The sequence below is a fragment of the Penaeus chinensis genome, chromosome 39 (assembly GCF_019202785.1).
Source record: "Penaeus chinensis breed Huanghai No. 1 chromosome 39, ASM1920278v2, whole genome shotgun sequence".
Classification (NCBI taxonomy): Eukaryota; Metazoa; Arthropoda; class Malacostraca; order Decapoda; family Penaeidae; genus Penaeus; species Penaeus chinensis.
Window position 1 is genome coordinate 23,916,871 of NC_061857.1, and position 15,000 is coordinate 23,931,870.

General features: G+C 39.5%; 3 protein-coding genes across 6 annotated transcripts in view; 2 read left to right on the forward strand and 1 right to left on the reverse strand.

Annotated features, from left to right (window-relative positions):
* Positions 1-6,079, forward strand: part of LOC125046387 (phosphatidylinositide phosphatase SAC2-like) — a 47,461-nt gene extending 41,382 nt beyond the window's left edge. For all 3 annotated transcript variants that reach the window (XM_047644131.1, XM_047644130.1, XM_047644132.1), the window contains one exon: positions 1-6,079. This exon is cut by the window's left edge and continues 449 nt beyond it. In XM_047644131.1, coding sequence (XP_047500087.1) covers positions 1-298 — 298 coding nt within the window. In that variant the 3' untranslated portion in view covers positions 299-6,079.
* A 2,100-nt stretch (positions 6,080-8,179) lies between these two features.
* LOC125046517 lies at positions 8,180-8,771 on the forward strand. Its single transcript, XM_047644296.1, has 2 exons — positions 8,180-8,426; positions 8,698-8,771. The coding sequence occupies exons 1-2, from the start codon at positions 8,180-8,182 to the stop codon at positions 8,769-8,771; spliced, it is 321 nt and encodes a 106-aa protein (XP_047500252.1).
* A 3,408-nt stretch (positions 8,772-12,179) lies between these two features.
* LOC125046804 (bestrophin-2-like) overlaps positions 12,180-15,000 on the reverse strand; it is an 18,080-nt gene continuing 15,259 nt past the window's right edge. For both annotated transcript variants that reach the window (XM_047644755.1, XM_047644756.1), the window contains 3 exons: positions 13,663-13,901; positions 12,958-13,191; positions 12,180-12,348 (listed from right to left, as the gene is read on the reverse strand). In XM_047644755.1, the coding sequence (XP_047500711.1) occupies positions 12,196-12,348; positions 12,958-13,191; positions 13,663-13,901 (626 nt within the window). In that variant the 3' untranslated portion in view covers positions 12,180-12,195. The remainder of the gene's footprint in view (positions 12,349-12,957; positions 13,192-13,662; positions 13,902-15,000) is intronic.

Below are 15,000 nucleotides of genomic sequence, written 5' to 3' on the forward strand. Positions count from 1 at the left end.
GGGTCACATTGGGGGAACGTCCACACAGTCAACAGCCCTAAATGCAGGGGACCACTCAAACCCTCTCTCACCACTGTCTGCTCTCAACAAAGAAGCAGTGTTGGCTCCTTTCTCTGTGCTGGCAAGAGGTGTCCAGAGCTTAGCACCAGGAGCAGGACGTCTCGCAAGAGGAATGCAGAGCATTGGGGCTAACTTTGATCCCCGGCGTTTGCGTGCCCAGCGCCAAAGGCAGCTTGAAGATGATCCAGTACTGACAGAAAAGAAACAGAACTGTAAAACACAGATAATTCAGCTTTAAAATGACTGCCTTCTGTAGCATGGCATGTGTTTTTAAATTTTAGGTAGCTACCTTTCCCATTTGAATAAATTTATTATTGACAACAGGTCATCCCTGGAGAAAACTGGTAATCAAAATTAGACTAAAGTTAGATTGGTATTTAGTCAGCTTGTGTTAAATTGTAATAGATTCGTCCAATTCGAATTTTTAGATAATTTATACGATGCTGTTTGTAAAGCTGATTGGTTACTGTAGTTCCTTGATAAGATGGTTCAATTTACCACAATTTGTTCTCAGTGACCTTTGTTAATAAATTGTTTGATGATCAGCATTTGAACATTCCATGAGGAATATATAATTTGATCTCACTGATTAATATTGTTTTGCGCACAGTATTAGTACATAAGCACTTCCAATGTTGAGATTTTGTGTGGAGGTCTTCCAGTTGTTTTTATTATTATTTATTTATCTAATTTATTTTTAAATGTGTAAACATTGTTAAAATGTCTTTAAATATTTTAATTTAATCACCGTTTTAGAATTTGCCTATATTTGATCCCCCAGGAATCTTATAGTCTGGCATTGTAGAATAGTGCCATCCTCTTGCTCTGTAAATAATGGTTCTAGTTAGTCCTCCCTTAATTATAGTAATGACACCTTAGAAAGAGGTTATTGGAGTATTTTATCATGTTACTGTTGCTTTTGTGGTATGAAACACAGGTTTTTGAAACACAAATATCACGTGCTCACGGTTGATTTCCTTCATTACATCACCCATACTCAATGAAGTTCACAAATAGTTGGGGCACTCTGTTGGATTAGCCAACAGTCACTGGTATTTATTTGGCATGAAGCCCAGTGATGGATCAGCCCACATAGAGTAACTCACTCCTGCAGTAATAAGTGGTGGGTGCAGTTAGCCATATTCATTGTCAATGATGTCTATTCCATCTTTGGGGAAGTGTATTACATGGTAACTTGTCATGTACTGCATTCTGTGATGTTTATTGTTGATGCCTCTTGTTCACATTTTCAGAAATACTGTGTATAATGGCAAACTTTTTATACCTTGTGATTAGTTATGGTAATTTAAGGAAAGAAATTATAAATTGCTGACAGAATAAAAATATTTTTCTGCGAAGATAAGAGTATATTCATATAAATAGAACATCTATATGCCATAATCTGAAGTAATTTACTTTGTAAATTGAAGATATGTATAAAAGAAGTGAAAATAACAGGGTTAGTTGTTCATTGTATTTCTCACTGGGTGCCTGTCTGTAACAGTAGCTAATGATAAAGTAAAATTTGATCATCACTTGTTTTGACAGTGAATATGGCTAAGTGTTGGAAGAATTACAATAAGGCATGGTCATTATTATACCATGTCAATGAGATGTTACTTATTTAGGTTATTTACATCTAATGCGATGCTTCAGGGTCCTGTGTACTGTAAGCTATGGTAGCAATAGATTTTTGAAAATGCTTCAGTTTTTCCTTTCTAGTGGATAATGGATGCAAGTTTAGTCTTGTCGTTTTGTATTTATTTTCAGAAGATTTATTTATATCGTAGTAAAGGATTTACTTATAAATAGCTCTGATTAATATGTTCATGTATCTAATGATACATATCATTAGTGTATTTAAAGGTAAAACTGTACTAGCCTGTGAAGTTGTTAACACCTGCCCCCTGCACAGCCATGATAGCAGTAACGTAGATGGACATAGACTTTTGTGTATGTGCCGTAGTTTGCACACACCAGAGGTGACAGTAAATGTGTAGCTTGAAGTTTTCATCTGTTCGGGAAGACTGATCGAAGTCTTCTAGGACAGGAAGAAAATCCTTAGGCAGAGTCTGTTTTAAGATCAGCATGTACTGTATGCAGGACAGATGGAAGTAATTAGAGTTTACCAGCAGGTCACTTCATTTCTTTTTTTCTTTCTGTTCTCCTTGTGCCTGGTAATGTTTTGAAGTTTTGTCAAATATATCAGTTTACGAAGATCATATATTAAGGGAGGTAATGGAACAATATATATTGGTATAAGGATAGTCTGTGTGGAATTATACCTGAAGCCTTTGAGAATTCAGAAGTCTGGAATCCCATTATGTGTAAAGCAGATTGATTTCTTGCCTTTATAAACACAGGTTCTCAGGTGCTAGCACTATTTGTTTCTTTTGAGATAAGTTCATTATTTGGTGTTATATAACTATGTGGTTTATGGCTATAGGTCCATTGGGCAACTTGAATGATTCAAATTCGATCATTCATGTTGGGTCTTTTATGTGGCTAAAGGGCAATATAGTTAATAGGATTTATTGACTTTGAGGTTTGAATTTCTTTTATTTAATTTTTACTAATATTGTTCGTTGTTGTGTTTTTTTCCCTATCTGTAATTGTTTTTTCTTTTTTTTTTCTTTTTCTTAGGTCTATATCTTTTATATCTAATGTTGGCTCTTTCTTTTTCTTAGGTCTATCTGTTTTATATCTAATGTTGGCTCTTGAGTGTGATAATATATGTGAAATACCTGCTGTCACCTCTAATTTTAAAGACTTGTACACTTACACTTTCACGTTTATTCGTCAAAGAAAAAAAATAATGGAATTTTATTGTGGAGCAATTAGGACAGTTTTCTCTTGCTTTGCAGCTAAGATTTTTTCTCCTCCAGGTTTTATTTACATACATTACCTATGTAAATAGAGATGTCCTTTCTGCTTTTAGAGTAAGATTCTACATAGTGATGAATAGTATCCTGACTGATTTTGAGGAAAAAAACTGAGCTGGAAGAAAGAGTGGAAAACATTTTCAGCTCAATATATTTTTCTATTACAGTGGCTGAATTTTAAGGTCATATTGATTGCACTAAGATGCAGAGATATGCAATACCTCACAAGCATACCAATGCACCACTCCCTTGTGTCTGCATACCCAGTACCTATAGAAATGAAAAAAAAAAAAAATCAATTATATTTAAACAGAAGAAACTTGTTCAATTTATGAGTAAGTAAAATATACAGATTTGTAAAAAAAAATATATGTATATATGTTTGGTTGCTCATCATAAGTGTACAAATCTTTTCAAGGCATACGGCATGTTGGAGCTTCCATTGTCATGTCTGTTGACAATTAGAGTTTAGTTAGTAAGTTTATATGAGTACCTAGATAGGCAGTTTTATGTACAGCATATACTGTGGCAATTTTATAATAGTGCAAATAATAGTTCATAGGCTTGACTTGCACTTCTGCTTGGACCTTAAATGTACTGGTTCATTGTTCAGCAAAACATTAGAGTAGGCTTATGACTCATAGCGAGGATGAGATTCCACAACTGCATCGTACTCGATAAATGTTTGCACGTTACTTAGGTGTAATTTAGGAAGGAAATTGAAGTATAGGTTTTAAAGGTAAATTCCTTAGTGTTGGATTTGAAAGCTTGAGGATTGCTGTTGATTTCTCGTTGTCAGCATGGAGGATTTAATGAGAAAGAGAAAATTTGGAGACCTAGATGGAGGTCCTTAGATAGTGTAGCCAATTTTCTTGCTAGTTTACACCAAGTAAGTGGAAACTAATACTTCTTAGTGAGCTGGTTCCCTATGTAAAATCCATGAATGTTTCTGCTGGAAGAGAATAAGATGTGTAATGACCATCCACATAAGAGTCACATGTAGAGTTAGCTGTCACTAGTACTGTATGGCAGAAGCCATGTCTGTTGGGTAGAATAGTTGGTAAGAATGGACTTACATTCTTGCAAGTCTTAGTTAATATTATAGGACCTCATCACATAGTGAAGTACTTCAGAGATATCACATCATTATATGAAGTTGGTAATCAGAAGGTATTTCTTGGAGAAATTTGTAGAAAATAGTGGGTGGAGTACAGACCATCATTTAATCCTATGGATGAGATTAGAGTAGCTCTTAATGATAGACAGTTAGTATGTGTATTCTCATTACGGCTGATTTGAGTATGATAGCATTTATCACCTTTCACACTCTCCTTGTTAGTTGTAAATGATATGATGTTCCTTATTTTATACTGAGAGAATATTAGTGATGAAAGGTAATGCATAATACAGCTATTAGGTATTTGCTTCACTCTTAACAGAGCTTTTTGATAATGTATTTATTGAGCATTTAGTCCAGTTGATGTCAACATTAGTGTGGACATGTCACACTGGTGACTACACACTTCAATATTATCAGTATATTTGTCACAAGGGTAAAGTCCCTTACCTGAACTGTTGCAGAAGTTTTTTGTTCTGTTACTGTCATTGTTACTTTGTTGTTTGTACTAGATGATTTAAAAAAAATTATTACAACTATTACAGCAGTTCCTTTATTCGGAACATTTTTGCTGTTGTTCATGTGCTATCACTACTTTGATCTGATTCATTTCCATGTTTTTGTTATAGATTTATCACCTTTAATATTTCTCTGTTATCTTTACCTGTAATTTGAGAAGTTATTCCAAAGGTTGCCACTTCATGGGCGAAGAAGACCATAGAAATGCCCAGTTCTTTGATTGAAACCTAGATGTAGGAAATTGCATATGTATATGTAATAAACCAAGACTTAAAGATAAGCTGTCGGTAGTGTCCATATTAACCTGAAAATTTACAGTATGGACCGGTGTATTATACTCTCTAGTTTATGTTACAGCTTCATTAGGGGTTATGAGTGCTTAGTAAGTCATTGATGTCATACATTATATAGCACCAGGGAGGGTGACAAATGGGAATATTATTTAATTGTCTTCTTTATGTGTTGTATATATTTGTTCCTGTTCTGTTAACTTTATATAAAGGTCTGTTAGTTCTTTTTAAACATTTCCCTGCTTTAATCTCATACACATGAAATAATATTTACCTCACTTTTTTGTAGATGCTATGGCTAGCACTGTACTCTCTTTTTTTTCTTTTGCTCTTTCATCTTCTCTTTCTTTATATTCCTCTTCCTTTTCATATTATTACTACTCAGGCTGGCATTTGCTATTAGGATGCCAAAGTTTCTTTATAGGCACATTTCGTTAATACTTGTTACAAGTATGATCAATATTGTTGATGTTTTTTTTTCACTGCACTTAAAGGGGAATTGGTTACATTACATAATATCATACCATTAAAGAAATAACTATATAGAAAATTAGAAATAAAGCCTTCACAGTTATAAATGAGAAGATAGAGTATAAATTTTAAAAAGAGGTAGAGCAATAGTACTTAATATATAAGCTCAGTAGGAGCAATAGTAGAAATGACAAAATGTGAGACACCATAGACATGGCAATAAAGAACATATGTAATCTTCAAAACTGCATGATAGAGGATGAAAATGTAATTGAAGAGTAGACACTTCTAATGAGTTATGGAATGCAAAAGTAATAAACAGTTCTTCTGAGAAGGCTTTTTGAGGTAACAGAAAGTAGAACATGTTAGGGACCTATCTAGGAAGAGACAGAATAGTAGGATGTAATCTCGATAGAGTATTTCATGTGATATAGTCTCATAGAAAGATTAATGAATTAGATGTCAAATAAGAAGAGTAACATAATAGGGAAGTAATGAGTTATAAGACTAGACTTACAAAGGGGATTTAATGACAAAAGTAATGGTTATTGAATTAAATGTGATTTGCTGCGGTCAGACATGATTTGTAGACAATTCTCTGTTATAAGGAGGAGACACTGTGACAAATGCTCGAAGTTGAATAAAAAAGGTGACTTGAAATGGGTGTGTGGCAGCTCATTTAATATTTCATTGAACTTTTATGAAAAATTATGATTTTGTTTAATACACAGTATTCATCATTTGGTATTTTGATTTATCCTTTGATCTGATTTATGCAGATATTCAATACTGTATGAGAATTTATTTTCAAAAAAGCTAAAGCGAAAAAAAAAGGAATTTAGTTTCCCAAGGATGGCTATTGGAGCTTTGTATGAAAGAATTTTGTGTATTATGTTCTCAGTACAACCCCCCCCCCCCCCAATCCCTTGCCCGTTGTTGTCGTGGGGGGGCTTAGGAGGCGGAGACTGGGACCCAATGCTGGGGAACTCCCCAACCTTGGGACTCAGCCCTCGACTCAACAAATTTTGCATGGTCTTTTTTTTCCCCCTCCTACTTTTTCCTTTCTGTCCCTTCACCAACCCCTTCTACTATCCACTTCCTAAGGTGTGAGAGCCGTGCTGAAAGGATGAAAGGCTGACTTTGTGCCAGTCCTGAACGGCCTGAGGGAGCCATGGGAACGGTATTCCCCTGCTTTAGTTGTCTAGCCCTTACCCCTCAAGCGACCCTGAGGGGTGGACCGTTTCTCTCCCCAACATACTCCAGGCTTATCATGGCCAACAATGAATAACCATTAACCATTAACCATACCATTATTAGAGGCAATTGCCTCTTCATCAAATAGCTCCACCAATTCAAACTCGCCCGATTCCCTGACCCCAGGTTCTCCTTTGACCACGGCTCTGAACACTACAACTAATACCCCCTCCTCAATGCCGACTAGTACAGTATCCATCCTAATCAACACCCCAGGAGACATTTCTACTCCCAACATGCTCAACTTCAACATCTATACCCACACAACCTTCGTCATCAACTACCCCATCCTCCCTTATTACTACCTTACAACCTTATTGTCCACCTCCCCATAACACTACCTCCCTCAACACTACTCCCTCTTCCACATGCCCCCGTCCTTCTACTACCCCCATCTCTACAAAATTCTTAAATAATCTATTTAGCCCAGCCAAATGGGACCGATTTTCGTGATCCCTCCCACAACTTCTCACACTTTCTGCTTTGACAACCTGTTTTCATTCCTCAAATGCATATACATCCTTCACTTGATCTAACCCCTATACATTACCTTACCCAACTCTAACCCATTTACTCGTCAATTCCTTTGCCCAACTATGACAACTTATCACTAACTCAACCACCCTTCACTACCATTTACTGTAGTGCTACATGACTTTAGATGTCTAGCATTTATTTTGCTTTTAACCATTAACCATTCTCAGTACAAATAAAATGAGATTTCAGTAAACAGGGACAGGGTGGAGATGAGATCAGTGGTAGTGTTGCAAATTTTGAACATCTTGGCCAAGCCCCCCCCCCCCCTCCCCAATTCTTTGCTCAAAAGGATGAAAGGCTTTGTGTTAGTCATGAACGGCCTCCGGGAGCCATGGGCACGGTATTTCCTTGGTTAGTCGCCTGGCCCATTTCACTCAAGAGAACCCTGAGTGGTAGACAGTTTCTTCTCCCTATTTATTTCAGGCTCACCAATAATGAACATTTTTTTAACCCTTATCAGGGGCATTGAAGTTTCTCGACCCCTGCCTTTCCTTTGACCACGGCTCCGACCACTGTTTACTAATACCCCCTCCCCGATGTTTTCTGTCAACACTATCCATTCCGAATCATCCACCCAGGTCATTACTCGACCTTCAGAATACGCCCCATTATCTCTTCCAACATCCTCCACTCCATCTCCTACTGCACAGTCTACCCCCACCCCCCTTATTACTACTCTTCATCCTTATTGTCCTCCTCCCAACAGTACCATTCCATCTTCCTCCCGCCCTCGTCCTTCTACTGCTTCCACCTCTGTAAACCTGGCCCTGTCAAGAGAGATCGATTCTTTGTGATTTCCCCAACAGCTCCGTACACTGACAATGCCCTTCTCTTCCAACAAAGTCTCCAAAAACAAGGAGGCAAAATTTCCTTTTGCAATCATTCCGATCGTTCACGCCTTGTCACAGTTACATCTGAGTCCCAAGCTCATGCTCTGTCTATCCTGACTGACCTCAATGGCAAACCTATTCCTGCCCAACCTCACTCCTTCCATAATACTTGTACCGAAACTGTACGTCCTACTTGCCTGCCTCGTCGACTATGAAGCAATGGCAGTCCAGTGCTACATTATTCCTCTTAGAGACCGACGTAAGTCCTACACCAATATTGCCAGAATCAGATTCCATAGACAGGACCTTCCCCATGAAGTAGATATTGGAGGAGTGTCCTGCCTTGTCCGATCATATCGACCCCTTCCCCGTCAATGTCTGAAATGTTGGAGTTTTGGCCACCAAGCCCCTCCTATCCCCAATCCCTTGCTAGGGGTTGTCGTGGAGACGGGGACCGAGGCCCAATGTAGAATAACCCTGCCTTGGAGTTCAGCTCTTGCCTCAACTTTTTTTGCATGGTATTTTCTTCCCCTTTCCTTTTCCTTCTCTTCTTTACCCCCTTCTGTCCACTTATCCTAATCATTAATTTTTACCTCTTTTACCACAATAGTTTATCACTGCTATATGACCTTTGATGTCTGGCACATTTATTTGTTTTAACCATTGACCATTTGGCCACCCAGCCAAATACTGCCGCTCCACAGCCCGCTGTACTCTGTGTGCCCAACCTGGTCAAGGCCTTTCAAATGACTCTGCTCAGTCTCGCACGTGTGCCAATTGTGGTGGATTCCATACCTCGAATCTGAGGTAGCAGTTCTCAGATTCAACCTAGGCCTCACTCTACGTGAGGCATGACAGGAAGCACGTCGACGAGGCTTTTCTCTCTACCTACTCCAAAACTGTCCTTCGCTCCGCTCCCCTCCCATCCTCTTACTAAGTCTCAGCATCTCCCCTAGTATCTCTTCCCTTTACCTCTATTCTCTCTCTCCTCCAGTTAAATTCCTTTTCCTGTATAAATCCAGATCCTCCAATCTCTACCACTTCCCCGATGCCTACCCCTCCTCCTCCTCACTCTTCTTGTCGCATCAGGCAATCTAAATGTTCCACCCCATCTTCTCCTACCCCCACCTCTTCCTCTTCCCCTTGGACAACTATTCCCTCTTATCGTCCTCACAAGAAAACCTTTGCTTCTCAGACCTCCCACCCAACTCCCCTCCAGAAACTCTTGAAGACATTCAAAGTATTTGCCGATATCCATCCTCCTCCTCCTCGAGTTCCCCCTACCCCTCTTCCTCCCACTCTCTCCCAACATACCTCATCCTCCCCTTCCTATGTGCACTATTCCCTTTTTCTCCCATTATCCTTATCGCTCCCACCTGGATTCTCGTATGACTCCCTTTTGTCGAAACAGTGTCCTTCTCCGGTTCTTTCCCCTCCTGACATTCTTCCTGATACTCCACCACTTTCCCTAGTTCCCTTTATCTCATTCACGGATTCCTCTACTTCTCCAACACACATCTCTACTCGTAGTACCCCTTAATTGCTTCATGATGGCTCTTTTGTTGTTTTCCTTATATAATGTTCATTTTCTATACTCAGACACAAGTACTCTCCATTTCATCTAATAATCCTATGCTCTTAACCCATTCCTCGTTCACTAATCACCGCCTCACTCCATTGCTCCCCACTCTTTACCCTTCTCACGACCTTACTATCCTATAATGCTCTATAACATCTAACACATTTCATCCTGATCGTTAACTCATTTCTACCTTTTTGCCACAATACTTTACTTTATTATAGTGCTATGTGAGCTTTGATGTCTAGCACATTTATTTGTTTTAATCATCAACTATTGTCGACTGAGTTCATGGCGCCTACTACTAGCCCAGTCCGGGTACTGACTTTCTGGTATGACAGCCCAGTGTCATGAATTGCACAACCAAAATATGTAAAGCTATCCGGAACTTTAATGTCCTTCCACAAGTACATACCGACTGATTGGGTTCTCCTAGGAGGCTCCCCTAATCCTGGATCTTGGTCTTGCTGCAAAAGACCTTCAGACCCAAGGACTTCGCCTCATTGCTAAATGCATCAAGATCCACTAGATTGCAGGGACTCAGGATTGCAACATCGTCAGCAGAGTCAAGGTCACTGACTGATATTGCCCAGTGTTAATCCATTCACAATGGATAGTAGCTCTACCCATTATCCAGTCCGCGCTAGGATACAGTCTATTGTGGAATAGACTGTAGTTCTCTCTCATTCAGAAGCGTGAGAGAGAACCTCGCCTGGTATGCTGAGCAGAGTGATGTCACGGTAGTTGCTTGCAGTCCCATTAATCCCATTTCCCCTTCCAGAAAAAGATGATCACAGCTGTCAACAGGTCTGGGGGAATGGTACCGGACTGCCAGATGGCAGCCAGGATAGTATATAAACCCATAAACCCCACGCCATAGGTTCACCACCGGCCTTCAGCAGATCAGCAGGGGCACTGCAAATACCCCTGCTTTACTACCCTTTAGTTTAGAAATCGCCTCCCTCAGTTAGGGTAGGAGGTTCTTTGGTGATAGGTGGATCTAATGCAGGGATCGCGGCCCACGTGCGTCCAAGCTAACTACTGGAGGGTCAACCTGATACAGCTGCTCAAAATACTCCGCCCAACCCATATCACTGTACCATGTCCACCGGATTGGACCGCTGTTACCGGGAGCTATAAATCTAGCAAAGTCCCATAAAAGGAGGCTATTCATACTGCTGGGATTAGCCACTGAGCCATGGGGACCAACAGGCATCTCGTAGTCAGTATGATAACAACCTGATGCCGCATTGACGTCTCCTAGAAAAATGCAGCTCTCTCTTAGGGGACTATTGTTTGCCATAGATGCGAGTTCGGTGTGGAGCACTTCTTTCACATTGAATTTACAAACACTGATGGGAGCATATACAGCAATAAAAGACGTGGAACCGAATGTTTGCTTCAGTTTCACTGCCATTAAACTCTCATCGACAAGAATCACCTCCACCACCCGAAAGTTTAAGACAGACGGAGATGGCAGTAGCTACTTCCATCGCTACGGCCCGACCAGTAATAAGTGTAACCACCCACCCACTGTCGCTGCAAGAGGTCTTCTCACCTCCGAGAAGGCAGCCACCTCAACTCTCATCATCTTCGGTTTCCTCGATAACACGGGTAATCGATTATCCTGCCACAAAGAGGGGATATTCTAAACCCCAATATATGTATATATATATATATATATATATATATATATATATATATATATATATTTGATAATAACAAACTTCCTTTTATTAGTTACTGTCAGTTGTTAAGAAGGGGACTGTAGAAGAATAAAAATGACATTCAATATGAAAGCAAATTTTATCTCGTATATTACAATTCATAAAATAATAAAATGCCAACAACTATAAATAAGACAATATCGTTATATAAAAACCCATCTAAATATCCTTTCTCTTTCTCACACACTTTGTCTTTCTGTACATATCTCCTTTGTGTGCCTACTTGTCTCTCTTCTCTCTCTCTCTCTCTCTCTTTCTCTTTGTCTGGTGCACACTGAAACCCATATTTGAATACCAGTTGAAAATAGCATCAAGCCATGCCACTGACCCATACTCATTCGATGATCAAGTGACCAAACACTCTGCAAAACTGTCCTCCCTTGAGCCTTGAACTGACGTCTCCAACAGTCACAACCCTACAGATCCAGCCAAAGCTTCATCCTCAGGAGACTTCTAACTGTCATCTCTTCAGCCTCGCCCTCAGGACGGGTTGCACACCAGCACCGTTCCCCGAGGAAGTTTTTTTTTCTCTCTTGATAAAGGAATAATGACTTGGCTGTGTTTTCCTGATCAGCCACCAGGTCAGCACAGCCTATCCTACCATCCATAGGATCTTATACTCTCTGTCTCTTATTCTCCTCCCATACCTCTATCTCTGTCTGTCTGTCTGTCATTCTCTCACACCCACACTTCTGTCTACCATGTCTGTCTGTCTGTCATTCTCTCACACCCACACTTCTGTCTACCTGTCTGTCTATCTGTCTCTCTCCCTCTCTCTCGCACACACACTTCTGTCTACGTGTCTGCCTCCCCATCTCTCTATCTATCTCCCTCTATCTCTCAACCCCTTCCCACTCCCTCCCTCACCCTTCCCCCATCTTCACCCCATCTCCCTCCTCCTCCTCCTCCTCCTCCAACTTTCTTCCACCTCAAAGATCAATCTCGACGGACGGGTAAAGCTTGGAGTTCATCTTAGGAACGAGCTCGTCGCTCCCGAACTCGTCCTTGGCCACGTCCGCGTCGTCGCCGCGGGTAAGGGGAGGGAGGTCGAACTCGGCAGGTTGGGAGAGGAGGCGGCTCATCTGCGAGGAGGGGAGAGAGGGGGTTATAAGTGCTTTTGTTTTGGAGATAATTGCCTAATTAATTTCTGATTTGTATGGTTCACTGCGATTGATTATGTCTATATTCATAGCTGTGATTTAGGTTGCTATAATTATATATATTATATATATATATCATATATAAATAAATATATATATATATATATATATATATATATATCTGTAGGTATGTATATATATATTATATATATATGTATTTATATACATATATACATATATACATATATACATATATACATGTACATATATATATATATATATATATATATATATATATATATATATATATATATATATATATATATATATATATATATATATATATATATATATAGGTGCTCCTTTCTGCCTATCAATGAAAGCACCACAGAAAGAGAAGAAAATTAAGCAGAGAGAGAGAGAGAGAGAGAGAGAGAGAGAGAGAGAGAGAGAGATACTGTAAAGATAAAGACAGAAATAGAGAGAGACACAGACAGACAAACAGCCATACAGAGCGAAAGCCAACCATCCAGACGAACAGACAGTCGCAAAGAATCGGAAAAAAACGGACGAAAACTCTCCTGTCCTCACCCTCCAATGGCGGACGAGGAGCGCATCCAACTCGAAGTCGTGGTCATCGTCTCCGAAAGGGTTGAGCAGCGCCTCGGCCACCTTCAGCCAGCCCATGTAGAAGACAAGTTGCAGGAGACCGGACACGGGGAAATACAAGTCGATGCTGTAGCCGTTGTAGCCTTGCTTCGGGTCGATGTATTGCTCGCCGATGAGGGAGAAGAAGAAGAAGGAATAGACGGCGATTGTCACGACCTACGGAAGGGGGAGAGGCACAGGGGGCGTTAGGTGGCGAGGGCGGTCAGGCGGGAGAGGTTAATGCCTGAGTTTCCGTGTTTTTATTTGGCCTTTTTGCATGTTGTTTTGCGTTGTTTGTTCCTATTTTGGAAGGGTTTCCATGTTTTGTATGTTTATGTTTTTGACTTTTTACTTGTCCCTGTCTCTGTCTCTCTCTTTCTTCCTATCTATCTATTTATTTATCTATATATATATTTCTTCCTCTCCCTTTCTCTTTATTCTATATCTGTATCTTTGTCAAATTACGTACCCCTTTTCTCTCTACCTTTCTTACATCTGTCCTCCCTCTTATCTCACATCCTCCTCCACCCCCTTCAATTCCCCATCCCTCCTCCTCCTCCTCCAACACTTTCTCCCCTATCCCTCCCCAACCTCCCCCTCCTCCCTCCATCCCTCCTCCAACACCCCCCCTTCTCTTGCCATCCTTACCTGCGTATAAACCAAAGGAATATTATTATCATGCCACCCCATAACGGAGCCGCAGCGACCTCGCACTTTGAGGATCTCGTCGGTGACTGTCTTTTGAGCCGAATTACTCCTGATATTTCCCTCGAGACGCGCCCGGTCCACTACTTTACACGCCCACATAATAGGGACGTATGTGATGTGTGTTCCGCAGTTGCCGTCTAGCCTCTCTATGATCTCTTTCTCGCGTTCTGTCATGTATTCTGGGGAAGGAAACAAAAGCGGGATAAAGGTGAATGGAAATTTGGATAATGTTGGGATTTATAGGAGTGAGGTAGTGATATCTCAGAAGAACAGAAAAACAGAAGTGAGTAGAAATAAAGATAATTTTGGGATTTATGGGAGTGAGATAGTGATATTGTAGTAGGAAAAAAAAATATGAATAGATATACGGATAATGTTGGGATTTATGTGAGTGAGACAGTGATATTTTAGAAGAAAGAAAAAAGTTGAATGGGAATACGGATAATACTGCGATTCATGGGACTGGGGTCGTGATAGTGAAAGATTTAGGTGTAGTTCCTGAAGCTGTCCTATATTCTGTAGAAGAGAACAAAAGTTAACAGATATTAGGATAATTTTGAGATTAATGGGAGTGGGATTTAAGTTTGGTTTCCGAATCTGTTTAGTGAAGCCGATGATAGTGATACTGGTGTTGGAAAAAGGGAGGTGAGAGACTAAATTAGGATTATAACAACTATATCGCGAAAAAAAATCATTATAAAGATGGTAATGATTTAGTGATAACGCAAGAAAAACGTATAATAGCAATGACAATGGAATGAAGATTGTGAAAGATTTGTTAACAATCTAATAAACAGCAAATGGAAAAGTTATACTAACAATGGTAGTGAAATCAGTATAATGAAAAATTTAATTACATTTCTAACAAAATCATCGGGAAAAATGATAGTGATAATGTTAGCGGAGTAAGGAAGGTGAAATATTTAATTACGAATTATAATATTGTGAAAAAAACAACAATAGTGACAAAGGTAGTGAAACAGTTATAGTAAAATACTGAATTATGATTAAAATGAAATACAAAAAGAATAGAAATGATAACATGGTCTAGAGAACACTAAATGAAGACGTTTTTTTTTTTTTTTTTTTATCAAACACTTCACAGTTATAATGAAAGGCTAATAAAAACAATAAAATTGATACAACAAACGGCCAACATTCACCCACATAAAATCAATACAAAAATGTGTTCATAAAGTTGCAGTTTATCACTACCATTAACTACCATAATCTTTCATATAATGTTTAAAAGTTAAAAAAAAAAGTATATTATCGCGC

What these genes read in the sequence shown, in the direction of transcription:
- LOC125046517 (XM_047644296.1), top strand. Translation starts at nt 8,180, where the DNA reads ATGGCAGTCCAGTGCTACATTATTCCTCTTAGAGACCGACGTAAGTCC. An exon ending in GACGGGGACCGAGGCCCAAT is followed by an intron (nt 8,427 to 8,697) that starts GTAGAATAACCC and finishes AACCTGGTCAAG; the next exon opens with GCCTTTCAAATGACTCTGCT.